Source organism: Hibiscus syriacus, unplaced genomic scaffold, assembly GCF_006381635.1.
Source record: "Hibiscus syriacus cultivar Baekdansim isolate YM2019G1 unplaced genomic scaffold, ASM638163v2 tig00117005_pilon, whole genome shotgun sequence".
Lineage (NCBI taxonomy): Eukaryota > Viridiplantae > Streptophyta > Magnoliopsida > Malvales > Malvaceae > Hibiscus > Hibiscus syriacus.
The window spans coordinates 1829954-1853907 of record NW_024063519.1 but is presented as its reverse complement, the minus strand read 5'-3'; the positions used below and the strand labels follow the sequence as shown (position 1 = coordinate 1853907).

Below are 23954 nucleotides of genomic sequence, written 5' to 3'. Positions count from 1 at the left end.
AAAATTAAAGTTACTATTATAAGTACTTTATATTTTAAATAATCCTACAATCTTATCTAAAAAATTAAAATTATTAGACTAAATTATAAAATATAAAAATTAGAGGTTCATTTGAAATACGATAATAGTCAAAATATTACTAAAATTAAAATATTAAAGATTAGGGATTAAAATAAAAATTATCAAAATTTAGGAATTAAATTTAATATTTACCCTAAATATATATGTGCATGATTAAGTGACTAAAAATAAATAAAATAAAATTATAGATTCGAATTAAAATGCATAAAATATGATTTCAATGACTAATATAGAAATTTATAAAATCTCAAGGATTGCAGACATAGTTTACCCGTGACTTAAATTACATAAATACCCCTTCCTCAAAACGACGTTGTTTGGAGAGGGGTATTTTTATACCCAAATTCTCTCTAAAAATCTCTCATCGGAGAGAGTCCGGTCACCGACTGGCAGCCTCCTGCCGCCGTCAACAACCACTGTCGGCCATCACCCACGATGGCCGAAATTTACAAACTTACCCCAAAATGCCCCTCTTTTCCACCTAAACTCAAATCTAACCTTTTTAGTCCTAAAAACCCCTCAAAATTAGTAGATCTAAGCAATAACCGAAAGTTTTACCTCGGTTTACACAAAGGTTTCCGGAGGCATTTGGTCTCTTTGAGGGTAAGCTGCTTATTCTCCTCTTCTTTCTCGTTGTTTCTCAGTTGGTGTGTTGGTTGTATATTTCTTCCTTGTTGGTTCGATCTCCATGTTGGTGTCCTCCTCCTTGCTCTCCCTATCTTTGCAGGATTTCAAGGCTTTTTATAGTCCTCGATGAGCTATTATTATACTGAACCCTTCAGTGAGTCACCGGATCTACGATGGTGACTCACCGTAGCTTCGATGAGTTGTGCAGTCCTCTTTGCGTCTTTGGAGCCTTCGGTGGCGTGACAGAACTTAGTTGGGGAACATAACGGCGGAGGAGTTGGATGTAGGCGGCAGAGCAGTTGGATATAGGTAGCGTAGCAGTTGGAGGCAGCACCAAAGTCTCTCTAGGGTTGGTGAACCCTAGGATTTCTGCTGGATTCATTCTGGGCCGTTGGATCTCTCCAGATCCAATGGCTGAGCTTGTTGGTTGCTGAAGAATTGGGTTCTTTGGGTCGGATCTGGTCTTGTTGGGCCTTCGATTTATTTGGGCATGCTGGGTTATTTGGGCTTGGATCATTTTTGGGCCTGACTAGGGTTGAACTTGTAAACGGGCCTCCGGGTCCTGATTTGTAAATATCTACTATAATAAAATTTATTATCTATTAATAATATTTATAATAATAATACAATAATAATATATAAATAATAATATAAATAATAACATGATGAAAATGACTTTCAACAGTTGTCCATCTTTGTTCATTTTTGTTTTAACAAGAATAGAATAAAGACAAAAGACAAAGAATTTTCGTCCAGTTGATTTTATGCTTTGATGAGAGATCCGCTTTATTCAAGGGAAATCAAACTAGTGTATGACATTGTTCCTTCGTGATGAGGATGTCTAGCCATCTTTAAAGATATTTGAGATAACTCGGTTCCTTCGTGATGAGGACATCTGTCTATCTAAGGATGATGCTGCTCCTTTATGATGAGGAATTTTGATCAATGGATGATATTGTTCCTTCGTGATGAGAACGTCTAGCCATCTTTAAAGATATTTGAGATAATACAGTTCATTCGTGATGAGGACATCTGGTTATCTAAGGATGATGATGCTTCTTCGTGATGAGGATTTCTGATCGGTGGATGACATTGTTCATTCATGATGAGGACGCCTGACCATCTTAAAAGATATTTGAGATAACACGGATCCTTCGTGATGAGGACATCTGGTTATCTAAGGATGATGCTACTTCTTCGTGATGAGGAGTTCTGATCGGTGGATGACATTGTTCCTTCGTAATGAGGAAATCTGACCATCTTTAAAGATATTTGAGATAACACGGTTCCTTCGTGATGAGGACGTCTGGTTATCTAAGGATGATGTTGCTCCTTCGTGATGAGGAGTTATGATCAATGGATGACATTGTTCCTTCGTGATGCGAATGTCTGGCCATCTTTAAAGATATTTGAGATAACTCGGTTCCTTCGTGATGAGGACGTCTGGTTATCTAAGGATGATGTTTCCTAAAATATCAACAAATGATGCATTTATGAATATCATGATCCTATTTATGCCTAAAATGTTTACAATGATGCAATTTTAGTTCATTTTCTTTTTCGAATAAGGACCCTTTCTCATTGGCCATCTTCTGACTCATTTCATTTTGGGTACATCAAACAAGGACGATTTACTTCAACTGAATATCTTGATCTCATCTTTAATCAGATATAGTCTTTTCTTTCTTCTTGAACCTCGCTAGTACCAATGATCAACTATTCCATATGTGACAAATATTTTGGATCATCTTCATACGATTGAAACTTTCTAGGTACTTCAAATTTTATTTTCCATGTATCAATGTCATTATACAATCTTGAAAGTTGAAATCATTATCAATTTCAGAAAACCTGCATTTAAAAAAACTTTTTGTACAATAATACACCATAATTTTATGTACTTCAAGTTAAACTACATATTTTAAATTTTCAAAGTAAAATGCTTGCAAAAATGAGAGTTAACAAGAAAAGTCTCTTTTTATTTATACAAATTTAAAGAGTTTTTAAATAATTACATGGCAAACTTTTATTGAAAAATGTACAAGAAAAAGTAGTAGGCATCTTCACATATCAATAGCATAAATACTTCTGAACTGGCACGCCGCAAAGTGATTCAAGTGTAGCTTCTGTCAAAAGGATTTCGAGAATAGTGATAATACCTAAGGATGTAAAATATCTTCTTGACTATCAAATCTCCAGATGTTATGCATCCTTAACAAAGAATAAACAATTTCAAACATGAATCTTGAATTATAACACTCAAGTCGCCCTTTACTGGTTTTCAACTTAAGAACTCATTTGGTTTCAAGATATCATTTTCGGATTTTCATCTTGAACCCTCTTTTTTTCAATTAAGCAAAATACTTTTTAACCACATCGGAATTCACTGGGTAGGGTAATTCTAGCCCGTCCATCTCAGTGAGAACTAGAACTCCTCCAGAAAAGGTTTTCTTTACAATATAAGGTCTTTCCCAATTTGGCATCCATTTTCCTCAGGAATCCTTTTGAATATGTAAGATCTTTCTAAGTACGAGATCTCCTTCCTAAAATTCTCGGAGGCGAACTTTCTTATCATTTACTCGTATCATCCGCTTTTGGTACATCTGACCATGAAAAATAACTTTCAGTCTCTTTTCTTCAATCAAATTTAACTGGTCGTATCTGGCTTGTACCCATTCTGCTTCATTTAGTTTTACCTCTGATAAAACTCGAAGTGAAGGAATTTCTACCTTAATAAGTAGTACAACTTTCATTCCATAGGCTAACAAAAATGGAGTTGTCCCAGTCGATGTTCGTACTAACGTTCTATAAGCCAACAAAGCAAATGATAGTTTCTCATGCCCATCTTTATAAGTTTCAGTCATCTTCTCTATAAGCCTCTTGATATTCTTATTAGCTGCCTCAACTCCTCCATTCATCTTTGGGCGATAGGTAGTGGAATTATGATGCTTTTTTTAATTGCTCACAAACTGATTTCATCATCTTGTTGTTTAAATTCAAAGCATTGTTAGAAATAATCCTTTCTGGTAGACCATATCGACAAATGATTTCCTTTTTCAAGAATTTACAGACTGTAGTATAAGTGATGTTTGTATAAGAATTTGCTTTTACCCATTTGGTAAAATAGTATATTGTTACCAAAATGAAGCGATGACAATTTGAAGCTTTTGGGAAAATTTGTCCAATAACATCTATGCCCCACATAGAAAATGGCCACGGAGCTGTCATCACATGCAATGGATGAGGAGGGGTATGCATTTTGTCTCCATAAATTTGACATTTATGACATTTTCGGGCATAATTGATACAATCAGTTTCCATAGTTGACCAATAGTACCCAAATCTCATAATTTGTCTAGCCATTGTATGCCCATTAGCATGGGTACCACATACTCCTTCTTGCACCTCTTCGAGAATTATTTTGGCCTCTTTGGTGTCCACGCATCTCAATAGGACTTGATCCAAGCTTTTTCTGTATAGTATTTCACCATCGAGTACATACCCTGATGTCATTCTTCTGATAGTTGTTTTATCATTCTCGGTTGCCTGTTCAGGATAATTATGATATCTGATGTATTGCAAAATATCATAGTACCAGGGGTTCTCATATTCTTTTTCTTCAATGTTAAAACAATGGCATGGGTACTCATAAGCCTGCATTTCAATAGGCATCATGCTCGAATGCTCATCTACCTTGAATGCGGCTGCCAAAGTGGCCAAGGCATCTGCCATCTGGTTATCTTCTCTAGGGAGGTAATTGAATGTTACTTCTTTAAATTCTTCGATAAGTTCCACAAATCAATTTACGATATTCTACAAGCTTGGGATCTTTTGTCTCTCATTCCCCCCTGTTTTGGTAAATTACCAGGGTTGAATCCCCATATACCTTAAGCATTTTTATCTTACATTCAATGGCAGCTTTAAGACCCATAGCACATGCCTCATATTCAGCCATATTGTTTATGCAATCAAAATTAAGTCGGCTAATAAAAGGATAATGTCCTCTATTTGGTGAAACCAAGATTGCCCCAATTCCATGCCCTAAAGCATTCGAAGCACCATCAAAATTCAACTTCCAATATTCATTAGTGGATGTAGTTGATTCTTCCACTGAGATTGCCATTAAATCTTCATCTGGGAAATAAAAACTAATTGACTCATATTCTTAAGTAGCTCTACTTGCAATAAATTCAGCTATGACACTTCCTTTTACTGCTTTTTGACTTACATACTGGATATCAAATTCTGACAACAAGATCTACCAATGAGCTAACCTTCCAGATAATGCAGGTATATTCATCATATACTTCAAAGGATCAAATCTGGATATGAGCCATGTGGTGTGATATAACATATACCGCCTAAACATTCGAGTGGCCCATACCAAAACACAACACAATTTTTCAGTTGGTGAGTATCTGGTTTCATAATCAGTGAACTTCTTACTGAGATAATAAATTACTCTCTTTTTTTTCTCAGTTTGATCATGTTGTCCTAATACACACACCATTGAATTTTCCCAAATTGATAAATAGAGAATTAAGGGTTTGCCTAGAATAGGTGGTACTAAGATTGGGGTATTTGACAAATATCTCTTAACTGCTTCAAAAGCTTCATGACAATCTTCACTTCATGCCCCAGAATTATTCTTGCGAAAGAGACGAAAAATGGGATCACATTTCTTAGTTAACTGTGAGATGAATCGAGCTATATAATTCAATCTTCCCAAGAATCCTCGAACCTCTTTTTATATTTGTGGGGGTGACAAATCTTGAATAGCTTTGACTTTATCTGGATCTATTTCAATTCTTTTCTTGCTCACGACAAACCCCAAAAGCTTTCCAGATGTCACCCCAAATGTACACTTATTTGGGTTAAGCTTCAACTGGTATTTCCTTAATCTTTGGAAAAACTTTCTCAAATTCTTGATATGTTCATCCTCTGACTTGGATTTGACAATCATATCATCGACATAAACTTCTATTTCTTTATGCATCATGTCATGAAATAATGTTACCATAGCCCTTTGATATGTTGCTCCTGCATTCTTCAGCCCAAATGGCATTACTTTATAGCAAAATGTTCCCCATATGGTGACAAATGTTTTTTTCCCATATCATCAGGGTACATTTTAATTTGATTGTAACCGGAGAAACCATCTATGAATGAGAACAAAGAATTTTTAGCAGTGTTATCCATCAATATGTCTATGTGTGGAAAAAGAAAATTATCCTTCAGACTAGCTCTATTGAGATCTCGGTAGTCAATACATATACGAACTTTACCATCTTTCTTTGGTACAGGGACAATATTTGCCACCCACTCAGGGTACTTGGCCACTTTAAGAAACCCAACATCAAATTGCTTTTTTACTTATTCCTTAATTTTTAGCATCATTTCGGGTTTCATTCTTCTCAGCTTTTATTGAACAGGCTTATATTCTGGTTTTATTGGTAACTTGTGTACTACCATCTCTGTATCCAAACCTGACATGTCTTCATATGACCAAGCAAATAAATCATTGTATTCCCGAAGCAAATTAATCAAACTCTGTCATGCTTTATCAGATAAAGTAGTACCAATTTTCACGTTTTTATTATCCTCATCTGATCCCAAATTCAAGATTTCAGTATGTTCTTCATGAGGCAGAATTTGCTTATCCTTTTTTTCCACTATTTTTAACAGCTCGGAAGGTAAGTCACATATCTCATCATTATCACAACCCTCAACTTCCCCTTGACACATGGGCTGCTCAAAATCAAATTCTGTGTCAGTGTCATCAATATCCATGTTATTGATATGTGAGTTCCTGAAAGGAAAATGAACAAGAGTATATATACATATAATCATAAGAATGTATAGAAAATATTTGCCATGTGAAATTAACTGGAATGCATCTTTTATTGAAAAAGAAAAACACATAGTTTAACCCTTTACAAAAAAATCAACTATTGCCCCAGGGTATAAGCAATAGAGGAAGTTCTAGTGTATTACTCTGAAAAAGACTTAAAAACTATAGGTAATTCCTCCATAGTCCAATTATTCAATTTAAAGTCTGGTGGTGAGGGGTAAATGCCCATAGTTATCTTTTCTTCAGATTCATCATTTGATATGACATTGATGCTTAACTCTTTCAAAGCATCCCCAACTATTAGCCCTTCGTTTTGCTGATATTCTCGGAACATATGTCCTCTAGACACAAAAGTATTACTCAACAGAGGAAAAGTCATTGGTTTCCAGCTAAGATATTCTCCAGCTAACTTTGCCTTCCTCATTTCCTGATTCTTCCTAATGCTTCTCTGTTTTCCCTTACAGTCGGCTGATATCCCAAACCGAATCGATCTTTCTTAGTGATGGGAATAACTGGATTAATTGGTCCCTGCAAGTGACTTCCTAACCCTTTTTCGGCTTTTGCTCCTTTCCCCAGGGTTAATTTAAGCTCCATCTTAGTGCAATTTGAAAGTCTAGACTTGGGCATCCTTTGGCCTTCAGCCACAAATGTGGCTTTAACAAACTTCAACGATCTAAAAGAGTATTCAATAGTTTTTTCATCCAATTCAATATATGGAGCAATGATAGAGACATAAGCAATGATATCTTCTTCAACATTAAGACATATCAACCTTCCATCTATCACAAATTTTAATTTTTGGTGAAGTGTAGATGGAACTACCCCTGCCTGGTGAATCTAAGTCCTCCCCAATAAGCAATTGTAAGTGGGTATAATATCCATCACAAGGAATTCCACTTCATATGTATATGGGCCAATAGTTAAATGAATGTCAATCTTTCATAATATTTCCCTTTTGGTTCCATCAAAAGCTCGAACAATGCTCTTACTATTTCTCATGAGTGTGTTATCGACTGGTAGTTTCTTCAAAGTCACTAATGGTATTACATTTAAAGCTGAGCCATTATTAACTAACACTCGAGATAGAATATGTCCTTTTTACTTAATCGTGATATGCAAGGCTTTAGGAATACCATTCATCCTAGAGGACATTTCATCTTCAGAAAAAGAAATGAAATTGTCAGCCTGTATGTTTGCGACCAACCTATCCAGCTTATTTACCAATAATTCTTTTGGTACAAAAGTCTAATTTAACACTTTCAATAAGGCATTCTGATGTGCCTCAGAGCTTAATAAAAGTACCAAGACTGATATACGAGCAGGCAACTTATGCAACTGTTCAATAATACTGTATTCACTATGTTTGAGAAATTTCAGAAATTCTACAACTTCATTCTCAGTTACTGACTCGTTGATGACATGTTCATCTTCTCTCAACTGCAGGTCAACCTTTTTCCCTTTGTTAACGGTAGCTTGATTCTCAAGATCTTTGGAATAAAATCTTCCGCTTCGAGTAAAATGTCAAACCTCATCTACTTCATCCTTTTCTTTTACTCTATCATCCATCTTACAACCATATTTCCATGGCACTTGTTTGTCATCTTTATATAGGAACAGAGATGGAGGTATTATACCACTTTGGAGTTATTTTCTTTGATGCGCGAATCATTGGTGTAATAATTAGAGGAAAATCAGAATTGTAGATCCCTCTAGGCGATCCCTCAAAGGTGCAAATATCCATTTCCTCTTCTTCTGGTACTTCCTTGAAGAACTCCATTTCTTTTTCATCCATCAACTTTTGTACCAAATCTTAGAAATCTGGACAATGTTGTATAACGTGTCCTTCACATTGGTGGTAATGACATGTATTTTCACTATTGAATTTTTCAACTGGAAAACTAGGCATCAACAGACCAACATTGATCATTTGACTCCACACCCAACACATGGGTGATTCCACCTCACTGACTTCCATTATAGTTTTCTTTCTTTTTTCTTCACTGACAACATTGATTCCCATACCTGCGTGGTTTGACAATGGATTTTGGGCCACATTAGGCTGCTTATTGTCACCAAAATTGATGACATTCCTGTTTTTAAGACTTTGAACAAGTTTCTTAAATGACATGTAGTTTTCAATAGAGTGTTCATGAGCTCCTGCATGATATTCACATTGTAAGCTAGCATCGTACCATTTAGGGTATAGAGGTTGTACAGGTGATATATGATAAGGTGACACCATATGTTTATCATACAAGATATGAAACAATTCCTTGTAGGTCATAGGAATTGGATCAAACTGGGGCTTCTCTCTTTCTTGCCTCTCTCTTATCCCTTGTCTGGCAGGGCTTTGTATAGATGATCTTGTATCCTGAGGTCGAGACACCGTGATGTTATTGGATTCGTATTTTCTCACGTTATTTAAGTCACTCTCTTTCTTTTTCATTAGTAGTTTCTTGCTAGATTCACCACTAACAAGTTTCCCACTCTTAACTGCCATTTCAATCATCTCACCAGCTGTGACTATGTCATCAAAGCTCTTGAAGGAATTCCCTATGAGGCAAGTAAAGAAATGAGCTCTTAAAGTATTCACAAAGAGCACAATTGTCTCATCTTCTTCAATGGGTGGATGTACTTGTACAACTATGTCCCTCCATCTCTAGGCATACTGTCTGAAGTTCTCATTGGATTTCTTTTCCATACTCTGCATCACCAATCGATTGGGCCTTATATCTTTTACATGCTTATATTATTCAAGAAAAGATTTTGCCAAATCTTTCCAATATTTAATATAAGCTTTACTTAATTGGTTGTACCATCGAATAGCCGAACCTGTTAAGTTTTCTTGAAAACAATGAATCAACAGTTTGTCATCCCCTATATAACTATCATTTTTCTATAAAACATTGTGATATGAGCAGAGGGGCATTTCGTACCATCAATTTTTTCAAAATCAGAAATCTTGAACTTAGGCGGTAACACCAAATCAGACGCCAAACTTAATTCTTTAGCCTCAATTCCATACATGCTAGGGTCCTCATTCATAGTCCTAATTTCCTCTGCTAACTGTTTCCATTTTTCATCATCTTGTTTGGTTTGTTCTTTTTACTCTCTTCATCAAGATCAGGAACATCTTCAGTTTGTTGTTGGTTTATAGAGACTCTAGGTAAGTTTATGTTTACTCTTCCTGACTAAGTAGTCATTCCTTGCTGGGTCTTAACATGAGGTGGTGTAAAGCTTGGAGGATACAAAGGTTCCTCAATAACTTTAGCTTTTTGACGATCTGCTCGTGGTGTAAAACCCAGAGGGTACAAAGGTTCTTCAGTAGTAGCAACAGTTGGAGTATTTTCTTGATCCATAGTTCTTCCTTGTAACGTACTTTCAAATTTCTTTATCATATCATTTTGGGCTTTCATCATTTGTTCATGCATTTCTTCTTGAACTTTCTTGCATTTCCAGCTGAATCCTTTCGAGTTAATCTATCTTATCATCATTACTTTTTTCCAAGTATGATATAGATGCTTGTAGGTGTCCAGTATTCTTCGAAAGAAAAAAAAACTTTTTTTGTTAATTTTAAGTTTTGAAAATGAATGCAAAAAAATGCTAAATAAATAAATATAATAATGTAAATATAACACAAATAAAATGCAAATGCATGTATACAAAAAGGTGTTAATCAAGAGTGATTATCTTAAAACAGATTCATTGAACACAAAAGTTTCGGTACATCAAACAAAACATTATATACAGGGGATATATTTCACTTCTAACTTCTTAACAGTCAAATTACCATTTTTTTAGAGCTTCTTCAAGATGTCATTCCTTAGCTGCGTCATATTTTGTTTGATCATAAAACTTTTTGTCCATATATGAAAATTTTTCAATTTGATGTCCACTCTTGAATCAATACCTTCTAATCATGTCATGATCATGCAATGCAAACAAAAGCAATTAATAAAAACAAGTTAGAGCACAATAAAATGTATCTACAAAATATATAAGAAAAAATAATAAAATGATTAGAACAAATTAATGGAAATAAAAATTATATTTATCACGATATTTATATATAAATTCTAACCTCATACTTTCTAGTTCCATGTTTTGTTTGAAAAAATTAACCTAACTGCATGATTTCTAGTTCGCATGCATTTATTCAAAAAAAAAATTAAAAGACAAAAGTTAGAGCTTATTTCTCCTTTGTGTACACCTAGGGACAGAGTTTCAGTATTGTCTTAGATTGGGTGAATTTCTATGGTTTATTATATGCAAGGTTTCGACTCTAAGAGTAAAGGTACTCGAATTGTCATTGTTGGTGCCCCCTTGGGCTACTAAACCCTCAATCCTAATCCATTATAGACTTAAGTGGATCGAGTTCAATTCGAGGGACACATTTCTCTATGCATGACACGGAGAATAAATTCTCACGAGGACATAGAGCATATGAGCCCCGAAAGCTACTTGCTAGGTCTGACACGGATAATAAATTCTCACGGAGACGTCACTTTCACTCCCACTTAAAAGGGAAAAGAGCTCGATTATAAAGCTTATGTTTATGCAATGCACAATGTGTGAAGAAAAGCATAAAAATGTATAACACATTTATTCTTTAAATTTAAAGGCAAATAATTAAATATGAAAACATTAATAAACAAGTTAGTTCAACTAGGGTGTAAAGAAAATTGAATTATCCGAAAACCCAAATTTTTCCCCGATAATTCAAAGGCTCTGTAATCCAAACAACCTGGAACATCCTTATTAAATATAGGATTTTATGGTCAGCCAACACTAATTTATAAAAAACTAGCTTAGGTAAAGTTTCAACTAATATTAACAACTCTTATTTTCCATAATTGAAAGTCACAATTTACATTAATACATGATCTCCTATTTATTTACATGAACCCCACACAAATAACGAACTAGCTTCCCATAGAACACTTAAAATTAATTATTTTTTCATTGCATGAACTACACGCAATTCACTATGGAATATTTAAAAATAATTGTTTTTTCAAAGTTTCAACTAATAGAGCTCATTTTCTCAAACCCCATGCAATACCCACGAAAAATTTAAAATTCACGGAAAGAATCCCACGCAAATCTCCATGGAACTTTTAAAATTAATTGATTAATCAAAGTTTCAACTAATCAGGCTAATTTTTCAAACCCCATGCAATACCCATAAAAATTAAAATTCATGCAAAGAATCCCCTGCAAATCTCCAAGGAAATTTTAAAATTAATTGATTAGTCAAAGTTTCAACTAATCTCCACTTCTTAAAGCTCAATTTCTCATTTACACTATGTTATTTAAAATAATTATTAAAATAATCGAGGGTAAAAAAAATAAATTAAGATAAATTTATAATTTTATTGCAAAGATAATTAATTAATAAATTGGTGGCTTGACTCTCTAAAAAATAATTTCCCCAGTGGAGTCGCCAAGTTGTCGAGACAGTATTTTCCCGGCGAAAACAAGTGTCGTTATTTTCTAAATCTCACCTCGAAAAAGTAAGTGTTTTTCTTATGATATAAGATAAAACACAAATTTGAGGAGTCACCACCAATCATTTATCGAGGTGTGATTGGTCACCAAAATACTATGTTATTTAATAAAATTTATAAAAATATTATTAAAATAACACAAAAAAGGTCTACTTACCAGAAAATGAGTTCGGGAGTCGATTACGTGTGGGGAATGATTAACACTCCCACAAAAATAGTTGTCCATTGTTCCCGTATGTAATGGGGTAAGGGGGTAAGTTAGTAGGCTGCCCCCAACACCAGGTTGAGAGCAGCTTCCATAGAAGACCTCCGAATTATGATTAACACTCCACAACGCCAAAATTGGTACCTTTATTTATTAATTAATTAATGTCTTTGCAGTAAAATTTATAAATTTGAATTTAATTTAATTTTTTATCCCATAAAAAACAATAAGGATATTATTTTATATCAATAAATTATTTAAAAATATATTCCTGATCAATTAAGAAAATATTTTATAATTTATTGTATAAAATAATGTAACCTGATTACATATAATAATTTTAATGATTTAATCAAGAAAATATAAAAATTAAAGTTACTATTACAAGTACTTTATATTTTAAATAATCCTAGAATCTTATTTAAAAAATTAAAATATTAAAATTATGAGACTAAATTAAAAAATATAAAAATTAGAGGTTCATTTGAAATACTATAATAGTCAAAATATTACTAAAATTAAAATATTAAAGATTAGGGATTAAAATATCAAAATTTAGGAATTAAATTTAATATTTACCCTAAATATATATGTGCATGATTAAGTGACTAAAATAAATAAAATAAAATTATATATTCGAATTAAAATGCATAAAATATGAATTCAGTGACTAATATAGAAATTTATAAAATCTCAATGATTGCGGACATAGTTTACCCGTGAAACAAAATTTCTCTCTCGCCTCTCTTTAAAAATCTCTCATCGGAGAGAGGCCCACGGTGGCCGAAATTTACAAACTTACCCCAAAATGACCATCTTTTCCACCTAAACTCAAATATAACCTTTTTAGTCCTAAAAAATCCCTCAAAATTAGTAGATCTAAGCAATAACTGAAAGTTTTACCTCGGTTTACACAAAAGTTTCCGACGGCGTTTGGTCTCTCCGAGGGTAAACTGCTCATTCTCCTCTTCTTTCTCATTGTTTCTCAGTTAGTTGTATATTTCTTCCTTGTTGGTTCGATCTCCCCGTTGGTGTCCTCCTCCTTGCTCTCCCTATCTTTGCAGGAATTCAAGGCTTTTTATAGGCCTCGATGAGCCACTATTATATTGAACCCTTCGGTGAGTCACCGGATCTATGATGGTGACTCACCGTAGCTTCGATGAGTTGTGCGGTCTTCTTTGCGTTTTCTGGAGCCTTCGGTGGCGTGGCAAAATTTAGCGGCGGAGCAATTGGATGTAGGCGGCGGAGCAGTTGGATGTAGGCGGCGGAGCAGTTGGATATAGGCGGCGGAGCAGTTAGATATAGGCGGCGGAGCAGTTGTAGGCATCACCAAAGTCTCCCTAAGGTTGGTGAACCCTAGGGTTGGTGAACCTTAGGATTTCTGTTGGATTCATTCTGGGCCGTTGGATGGCTGCTAAAGAATCGGGTTCTTCGGGCCGGATCTGGTCTTGTTGGGCCTTCGGGTTACTTGGGCCTGGATCAGTTTTGGGCCCGACTCGGGTTGAACTTGTAAACAGGCCTCCGGGTCCTGATTTGTAAATATCTACTATAATAAAATTTATCATTTATTAATAATATTTATAATATTAATACAATAATAATATATACATAATAATATAAATAATAACGGGACGAAAATGACTGTCGACAATGGTGATAGTCTAATCTCTTAGGCACATGAGCTTCTGGATTTACTGAACTTGTAAACATATGCTTAAACCCAATAAACTTTGTGCTACTTTTGGTATTAAAAATTAGCAATGGGCTTTGAATCGGGTATTCGGAGGACACGACCCAACACCTAAGCTTACATTTGCTATACTTTTCCATGGACATAAGATGAGATCAAGAACTTCAAGTAAGTGATTGAGATGTTTGAATATAGTCTGCATTGTTCACTTGGTGATTCACAAAGAAATTTGCTATCCACAATAACTAAATTAAGAATGTCTGATTGCATCGTAGGATACATCGCTCATAACCATTTAATGTTTGAAACTCAATTCCTCCTCGATGCTTGAAACTATAATTCCTTCTAAGCTGCACTTGTCACTGTCTATCATTAACAAAAGAAACTGAAAGCAGAAAAGCCTTGACATATATCATGTGATGCAAGGTGTAATGTCATTGCTATAGCATCTTTTGTAACAAGAAAATGAATGATAGCCCTAACATAAATTATGTTTTCATGATTTCAAAGTGAAAATGGTGTATATTGAAACGAGAAGTTATTTATGTGTTTTTTTAGCTTTTAGTTTGGGTAATTTATTGACCTACAATAGTGATTCCTTAGATTGAAGTGGAGTAGAGTTGCATCGAGTGGGCGACGACTTTCAAGTAAGGCATGTCTGCTCATACTGGCGCCATAAACTTTCCAATGTTACTATTACATTACAAAGAAAAAGGGCCAATATGACTGAGGTTTCGGCCATATCGCAAGGAAAGGAGCCGTGTCAAGCATGAGACATCAAACGTTTATTCTTATTCTGCAATATTGAATTGTGCAAGTTATCTGGGACGTATATGTTGTTGGCCTTACTCTCTGTTTCTCTTGCTCACGTATAAGAAGTAAACTTGTATTGATGGTGCATGGTGTGTATCCAAATGACATCTTGGTAGTAAATTGCAAAAAACCCTTGCTTGATCCATGCAACTGTCTTTATTAGCACTCTTTATTTTAGTTATGCTCACTATTCTGATTAAGATGAAGTATATGAATCTTGACAATATTTGCTTGATCCAAACCCTTGTATATTCATTCTCTGCAATTTCAGGAAGAAGCCCCTGAAACCAACCCACCCTTTAAAATTTTCCCAGCTCAGGCTTTTCCATTAGTCGCATCAGAGGTTGATAACAAAGGGCATCAATTTGACTTCAACAATATTCTTATAGATCCTTGTGCAAAGCTAGAAGAATGTCGTCCAACTTTTGGAGATCCAAAGCATAAATTATCAAAATTTCTTGCAACTTACGATTTTGATAGCTTGCCTTTTGACTGGGGCGATGACTACAAGCTCCCAAATATATGAAATGAATGCTCATGCTGATGAACGTAGTTGTTTGAATCGAAATATATGTGGCACTTATGCCGGTCTGGTTCAGAAGGTATTGATTTATTGCATTATGCTCAATCACATTCTAAGAAATTGCTACCTGAATAATGTGTTGATTACTAGAGCTTTCAGTTTGCATTTATCATATGTAATTGAATCTTAACTCTAAGCTATAACCGAGAGTTGAACAATATGATAAAGATACTTATTATTGACACAAATAGGGTTTTGGTTTAAGACATGGGCATTCTAGAAGGATGGGTTTGCAATGATTGGCACATCTGATGTTTGCTTTCCCGAACGAAGAGCAACTTTTTTTCTGCAAACAAATTGTCTGTAGCAGTCCCCAGCAATCTTTACAAAGATTGGAGTGGAGCTGCAATTTTGTTAAATTACTTGAATATGAGGTTAGGAATGGATGCTGAGATTGCAGGTGGAACCCAATCTCGCATTCCCGGATGAATATGAGGCTAGACATTTTACTTTGGAGGGCCAATCATCAAAAATATAATTTTGATAATAGCTTTATCTATTAAATCTCGTATATTTATATGTGATTTTATTAAACAAATGTAGATCTATTATATCTTTCTTTCCTTTTTTTTTTTGGAATTTTTCTTGTAAAGAAAATGAAATGAAATTATAATAGCAGATTTCGACACTCATTATAGATGAAACATCTAAAATATTAAGAAAATTAATAAGAGTTTACCTTTATTTATAGAATAAAATAAAAACTTAAAACTATTTAAAATATTATGTCATATTGTTGATTTTTTTTTAATTTTCAATCATTAAATTTTTGAAGAAAATCAAATTTCAACCTCGTCTAATGTAATTTTTCTTATTTTATTTTATTTAAAAATACTATAAAAATAGGAGAAAAGAAGAAACCCATGATTTGAAATATAAAAAAAATATTGAAATAAATAAGTGTAAATTCATATATTTATGATTTGTATACATGACAATTCGAATTATATATATATTTGATTAAGCTAAGGTGATTACAAAATAATATCCGTTCTAAATACTCTCAATCATTTGACAATGAACACTCAATTACCCTGTTGTAGCTGCTAGTGCTCGAACCCATTACTTTTAGAAACAATAACGATTCCTTTAACCAATGAGGTAAGTCGGTTCATGTATATTTTGAAAATATCAATTTAATTTCATTTATAAACATATAAGTATGTATATATTTATTAAAATGAAATTTTAATAATTTTTAAGAGAACAAAATATTCTAAGTGAGATAAATAGAATTTTTAAAAACTTTGAAAGGTCTTGTAATAATTTGCCCAAATTTTGAGGGTCCATGGCCCCATATAGTTCTGTGTAGTTCCGCCTCTGCTCGTCACCCACGATGTGGCTCCCTACTCTTTCATTCTGGTCTGACCTGACCTCCAGATGGGTCAATGTAGTTTTGTCTCTGTTCCTACTTACAGTGTGACTTCCTACTCTTCCATTCTGACCTGATCTAACCCCACCCCAGATGGATATCAAAAGGAGTATGATAAAATTTGTTATGATTATATTGTATAAAACGATTTGTTCATCTTTTTAGTTCTCAAAACATTTGAAGAAAATAAAATAAACTCCCATACAAATTGAAAATTCCATTAATCATAAACTCATTAGGTTTAGGTAACGATCCATATCATTGAAAAATTCCAATCAATCAACACGATACAACAATGAACCATAACTTAGTTACATATGATAAACGCATCTAACTCAAGAAAGCTCAACCACCTCATTCATGAACATAAGCAATGATCCTCGATGCAAACAAAGATAAAAATGGATTTTCTTTAAGTAGAAGCGAAATGAGATCAGCAGCACTGCCTCTATCCTGACCAAGGCCATCACTCTTCGCCCACAAGCTCAATTATGAAATCACCATAAGAAACAATGCAACCCACGCTGTGACAACAGCCACAAATGGGGAGAGACTCCATGATGAAGAATCCGCGGCTTTGGTTGTTGCTGTTGTGGTAGATGGTGTGGTGGTTGATGGTTTATCGCTGGAAGGCGGCGAGGAAGCGGTGGAAGAAGACGGTGACTTAGCCGACGACTTGGACTTGGACTTGGATGGTGCCGGTGCCGGTGCCGAGCCTGACTCCACTTTAACAGCAAGCTTCATGCCATTCCCACAATGGCCCACCACACCACAAATGAAGTAATGAGTCCCGGCCTTCTTGAGAGCAACGGTGGTGGCTCCACTGTTATCTGTTGTGATGGCATTGCCCACCGTGCAAGTACTGTAGTCACTTGAACTCACTTCATCCACTGTATGGCTAGTTGGGTAATTGAAAACTAGGTTAACCAAACAACATTCAACCATGTCAGTTAATGATGGATCAGTCTAAATATGCTCCGATCAAATGTGAAATTCATTTGAAAATTCGGGTTTAGAGTTTACAACTCACCAAGGCTATCACCAACTTTGAAGGTCTTACCACTAGTCCATGTGCTATAATCTACCCCAGTTGTCCAGCCAGAGGCGTCACCAACAGTGTAAACTTTGGCCAAGCTCGGCACCACCATACATGAGACCAACAAAAGACAAGCCATTCCCACACTTGAGCTCGCCATTCTTTTTGCAGAGTAATTGACGACGTAAAACAGGGACATAAAAGAGAGGCTTGTGTGATGGTAACTTTCCGAAATGGGATTCCTTTTATAATGCCACGAAACGGGGGGATGGTGTCATGGGGCGGAGTATCCTCTACCTAATGCGATGGGTCCCTGACCTTTATCTCTCTCTCTCTCTTATATGACCTACGCTTAAAAACAACGGTTGTTAAGTAGGGACCTCAATGTCTAATGGTGGTTATCTGGTTATGACGCTAAAGATATTTCAAAAGACATCAATTATGCATTCAAGCTAAGGGAACTCCACCGATATTTAATGCATCCTTTTCACCTCTTTGAGTGATGGATTGTGAATAAAGAAAAGCATGGAAAAGGCTGCTTCTTCTTTTCTCCTAGATTATTTCGTAAAACAGGTTAATTTGTTGTCATCATGTCATGTGGTGTTGTCAAACTGATGAACAAGGTCATTGTATCATTAATGGAAAAAGATGGGTTACAGTGATGCAAACAGGGTGGAACGTTGTGATTAACAATGCTTGAACTCTAATCAAACATAATGCGATCCACATTAAGGAGACTAAACCCTTCTTTGAAACACGAACCTTCCTTCCAACAACCCCGTAAATGGCCATTTCTCATTGCGTATGTGCAAAACATGTGATAACTTGGACATTCAACTAACGAGGAGTTCAACAAAATCCCAGACAGAGGAAGAACAGTTTCACAGTCTCTGAGGTACAAATTCAACCACTATGATCCTAACATTTTTTAAGAAGAATAGATTTAGGAGAAAGAATGATGGAACCTGTAGATTTGATCAAAACATTCCACCTAAAGGTCTTCGCGGGCATCAACGGAATACTGAGGAAAAAGAGAGAAAATGTATATTGAAGCTTAATTATTACTCCAAATTTATTTACTTGCATCCTCTTCGTATATTATTATTATAAAGTTTGGTATATTCATCAATAAATGTTTTATTAGTAGCAATACAAGTTGTGTTCTTAAAGAAAATGAATTCAAACTTCAAATACAATACAGTACCGGCTTTGGGTATTTTTTGGCCCGGGGCGAAATAAAAGAAATGAGCCTCTATTTATGTGATATTAACATGCATAGCTTAGATATTACTATGAAAAATATTATGGGCCTTGGGCGGGCGCCCCTCCTGCCCGGCCCTGATACAACATTGTTTGGTTGGACAACTACAACTTCGAACTTGGACATAAAACATATACTAACAATATTAGTTTTTTTTTTATTCTTACATGGATAAGATTTCATTACACAATATAAATTTTTTAGTTTTACACAATAGGAAATGAGAATATGTTCAATGAAAAAAAAAATAAAGAATTAATCCTAACAGTTTGTGTTGAAATTTAATTATTAATCATATTTGAGCAACTGTCCTTTGTATCGGAGTCCAGCTAGCTAGGCCTGTCATCTTGTTCTACTCATCACCCCTTTCACCAACCGCAATGCCATCCCAACTTCTTTTCCCAAGCTAAATAATTCCTTGTCTCTTCAACCAGAAGGCGACCAACCACCGCCGGGTACCGGCGAAGCCAAGAAAAACTAAACGTACCAGGCTACATATGGTAATGAGGTAATGACTTGATTGCAAGTTTCTAGTAAAGAAGAATTTGATATCATGAAGTGTGGATGAATTAATTATTAAATAAACCCTATTCTTTTCTAAACCTGATACAAAATTTACAAAGGTCTAGAAGCCAGACTTTCCTTGTTAGGTAACTGTCCCTCGTGTCTGATAAAAGATTTGACTAAGATTTAGAAGCTGCATCTGCATGCTGTCCCCAAGTGTTTGTTGCACTTTCAAAATCAGTTGGATTTCCTTTTACAAAATTCCTCTTGGTTCCAAGTTTTGAGATGATAGGGAGGGAGTCTTTCATGATCATCAGGTGTGATAAACCTAATCTACTTCATTCTAAGCAATAGGCGTAAAAGAGCAGAAATAATAATACACAAATGAAATGAAAACAACTTTAGTCGGTGGCTGCTTGTTCCAAAGTAGTGTTCAATTCAGTTTAATTATCATCAGAGACTGAATCTGTTCTGATTAAAATTTCACAACTAAGTTTAATATTGGTCTTCCCATAAACATCTGCAAAATAAACAAATTCTTATCGTCGAAAACTCTTTCAGATGTTCAGCTCTTGCTTAATATGAAAGATTAGCCAAAAACATGTCGAATACTAGAACTAGCTTGCTTTCTCAGGTTTTGGAAATTTGTTCTTCTTAGCTTTAGCATAAGGCACGACCCTCTAATGCATATATCAGTTAACCAGGATAATTAACAAAAGCCCTCATAAAATACATGTACAATTAATTACATCATTACTTGGCCAGCAAGGACCGAGCTGGAATTTTAGTTCAAGGGGGCAAAGTATAATTAACAATAGAAAATGAGGGGTAAAATCAAAATAAATTAAAATTTAAAGGTCTAAATAGGTAATTGTCCCATTATTCTTTAATGATAAAAAATTTTGGGAGGCAAAATCAAAATAAATTAAAATTTAAAGGCCTAAATAGGTAATTATCCCATTATTCTTTAATGATAAAATATTTTTGGGGAGGTGGTATGTACCTCGGTCTCTGTTGGCCAGGGCAAATTAGCTTTAAGTACAAACTTAATCCATCAAGGATTTTGCTAACAAACGTCATCAAAGCACTGGTTAAATAAGTATTCAAAGAAATGTATTTGTCCAATTACTGGTTAATTACATAATTCACGTAAGCATTAGGGGACTTACTAGTAAAATCATGCAAATATATAAACCTGTGTTGATATGATACGCTTACATATGATTCAAGATTACTGAGAGCCGCCAGATCCTCCTCCGGTGAAGCCACAGAAACTAATGCCAAGTTGGCAACACCCTATTTCTGGTCTTGCCGTGCATAGAAAGCTAAAGAAAACACCAAACAAAACAAAACAAGAAGGAAATCGCATATCAGTTCTTGAAACAAAGAGAATCCCAAGGGAGAAAAAATTCGACAAAAACCTCGACATCTAGGACTGTGTCGTGTTTCTCGAAGGAAGAACGAATGCCTTCCGTGGTACAATTCCAGGCAAGCAATCTAGTGTTAGACAACTTGTTTTGTTCTTCTTTTACATACAGAGCTGGGAGTTGGGTAGTGGGAGAAAATCGGAGGACGAAACTGTTAAATATTGTAGCTCTCAAGCAAATGGTATTAGCGTGAGGAGGTGATAGATGGAAAAAACAAGTTGAAGAGACGTTTTGCACGGAGATGAAGTTGGATTGATTTTGAGGTTTTTTGTCAGAGAGAAAAGAGAGAAGATTGGTGGGGAAGGCAAGGCGTAGCCATGAGAAGAAAGCAAATTTGCTCAGTTTGAGTTTGGTGTTCGGATTGTTTGAAGCCAATAGCATATCTATTTCAGGAACACACAACATAAATGATTGATTTCAGAAGAAATTAATGATTAGAACTCTCGTTGCTGGATTCATTTGGGAAATTATCTTATTCTATTACATCAGATCAGTCGGGAAAAAGCTTAAGAAAAAGCATCAAATTAACATTACTTATAAAAACAAAAGGACTTTCATTCCAGTGTTTGAAACTATATAACTAACAAACTACATAGATTGTAGCTTCAGAAAAGCTCTCTGTAAATCTACTTAAAACACCACCATTGATACAAAGAATAATCAATGGACAATAAGTTAGGTCCTATCTTGCAATGGTGACAGAGGTTTTCTTGCTGAATCTGGATCGGTAAAGTTAATCTTCTTCTCAATCGGGCTGCATATCTCGGGACTCAATTTTCTTTTGTTTGTCTGTGAGAAAATCAAGCAAATTATAGCATTAAATCAATGGACTTGTGACTACTAACCAGACACATGTAGGAGATTTAGACTAGTTTTTACAGGTGAAAGCAAGCACACACATGTGCAGACCAACAAATACGGAGAATCCGACATATTGTTTTCTCACCTTTGCAGATGCACTGCCAGTATGCTTCCCACCAGAATCATGGAGGTTCTTTCCTTCACGGGATTGCCTCAATAATTTTCGGTTCGCCTCATCCAATATGCTGTTTTCTTCAAACAGAACTTTCACCTGTATAGATAAAATATCCTGTTAAGTTCAGACAAAGGGAATAGAAGTTTCAACAAGCAACCAGCATTCAAATTATTTGGCTCTCGCCTCTTCTTCAGCTTTACTAAGGTTTAGCCAGAGATGTTCCTTGTCTTTCTTATGGGTCTTTACTTCAGCAGCTAGTGACAAAATTTTTTGAGTTGAAGGCCTCAACCTGCAAAGCACAACATAGGTCATTAGAATTAATTCAGAGACATGGGAGTAGCCCTTAGCAGTGAAGAAATAACAAAGTCTCTTAAATTGCGTGCACCAAAAAATCACCATTAACCGACAAAGATGCAGAGGCAACATAAAAGTAAGAGAACAAAACCATCACCTATTCCACATTTTAAGCAACCTTTGGCATGATTCAGGGGAAGTATTTGCCTCCAAGAAAGCACGTCCGGATGTAACTTCATCTTTACAAACCAATGTTGCTAGAACTGAATCAAGTAAATTCTCTTCAACTGTTGTGCCCTCACAAGATGAATCAAGCTTCAGGTACGATATATGATTGTCAGTTTGGAGATATAATAGTCCTTAAGAAAAGTATATATGATGGCATTGTTATCTAATCAATCGTAGGCAATGAAAAGCTGAGATTAATCTTCTCAAAGCAGTTTTACAATGTTCAACTTACTATTTGTTACACTGGGTCAACTGGTCATTCATGGGCCAAAAATCCAAATTTAGCAATAAAATCCAACAAAATCGTATTCTTTACTACAAGAAAAGACAACTAACCAAAGCTGTTCCTAAAAAAACAAAATTTCAGAACTCAGTAACATAAAATTAAAGAGAGTTTCAAAAATTACCCCTTGGCTCTCATAACAGTTTTTGTAGAACCTTAATTCTTCATTTAACTTCCCCAAGCCCTCTTCCAATTCATGAACCCTAACCTCAGCTTTCTTTGCCCTCTCATCAGCCTCATTGCCAAAATCCATCAACGCCTCCCTATCACGGTCATAAAGCAAACACTCTCTTTCCCATTTGTTACACTGGGTCAAAAAATTCGCACACTCTGCCGCTCGCTTCTGATTCTCTTGCACGAATCTCTTCAACGCCACTGCATTCATATTCGCTTCCGCCTTGAAAAGGAAAAAAATCATTAAAAATGTCAACATCTCACATTTTGAAGATAAATATATTACTCATTTTTTTGTTATATTTTCCTGTTTTGTTTTAAAGTTGACCGACCTTTGATTGCTCGATTACTTGATCTTTCTCTTTTAGTTTTGAGAGAAGGAACAGATACTTCTCGCGGAGGCGGCGCTGAGTTTCTTCGGAGGTACGGAGCTTCAATTGCAAAGATTCCGTGGAGACTTGAAGACCTAAGGAATCATCGATCGTTCCTTTTATGTAATCGTCGATTTCTTGAGGAATATCCATGTGTTCAGTCTACTCAAAATTTTGATTGACGAAGAACCCTAGATCTTGCAAACTGCAAAATATAATCTTTTCAAAGAAACTGTGGGTTAAAAAGAAGAAGAAGGAAAAGGTGAAAACAACAAGTAATTCGGAATTGGATTTTTGAAAGACAAAACAGGGAGGGATTTGGGGGACTTTCTTCTTCCAGTTCTCTTTTCACTTTCTTCGAGTGTTTTTCCTTCTCGATTAGTTTCAAATCGTGGAAAAGGGAGTTTGTACATAGCCGTTAGACTGCGCTTTGAAAGCCCAAATCTATAATGTGGCCCCCAACTGCTGACCTGGCAATATCTTTTCTTTTCTCTCTCTCTCTATTTGGGCCAATATTAAGTTGTCATGCGCTTACTAGTATTAATTTTGTCAATTTTGCAGCTTTATTATTTACATATATATTCTTAAAAAATATTTATAAAAAAGATATCCTTTAAGATGTTAGACATTAATTACTTTTTTCTTATCATATATATTATTCAGATTCAAAC

The 23954-nt window shown here is 35.1% G+C and overlaps 2 protein-coding genes and 1 pseudogene across 4 annotated transcripts; all 3 read right to left on the bottom strand.

Moving 5' to 3' along the window:
- Positions 1–1371: 1371 nt before the first annotated feature.
- Positions 1372–23587, bottom strand: LOC120195107 (myocardial zonula adherens protein-like). Of its 2 annotated transcripts, XM_039197213.1 has the most exons (8): positions 23245–23586; positions 22863–23135; positions 22385–22542; positions 22117–22222; positions 21904–22029; positions 21510–21746; positions 2995–3001; positions 1372–1383 (listed from the first exon to the last, which is right to left on the bottom strand). In XM_039197213.1, exons 1-6 carry the CDS (start codon positions 23434–23436, stop codon positions 21633–21635), a joined length of 969 nt encoding a protein of 322 aa, XP_039053144.1. In that variant the 5' UTR covers positions 23437–23586; the 3' UTR covers positions 1372–1383; positions 2995–3001; positions 21510–21632. The 2 variants fall into 2 exon arrangements, with proteins under 2 accessions (XP_039053144.1, XP_039053145.1); XM_039197214.1 differs by lacking the exons at positions 1372–1383; positions 2995–3001 and having other exon boundaries at positions 21588–21746; positions 22385–22524; positions 23245–23587.
- On the bottom strand, positions 16990–17989 carry LOC120195108 (blue copper protein-like). Of its 2 annotated transcripts, XM_039197216.1 has the most exons (3): positions 17760–17989; positions 17451–17646; positions 16990–17363 (listed from the first exon to the last, which is right to left on the bottom strand). In XM_039197216.1, the coding sequence occupies exons 1-3, from the start codon at positions 17962–17964 to the stop codon at positions 17219–17221; spliced, it is 546 nt and encodes a 181-aa protein (XP_039053147.1). In that variant the 5' UTR covers positions 17965–17989; the 3' UTR covers positions 16990–17218. The 2 variants fall into 2 exon arrangements, with proteins under 2 accessions (XP_039053147.1, XP_039053146.1); XM_039197215.1 differs by having other exon boundaries at positions 16990–17646.
- On the bottom strand, positions 20148–21276 carry LOC120195049 (annotated as a pseudogene).
- Positions 23588–23954: the final 367 nt, after the last annotated feature.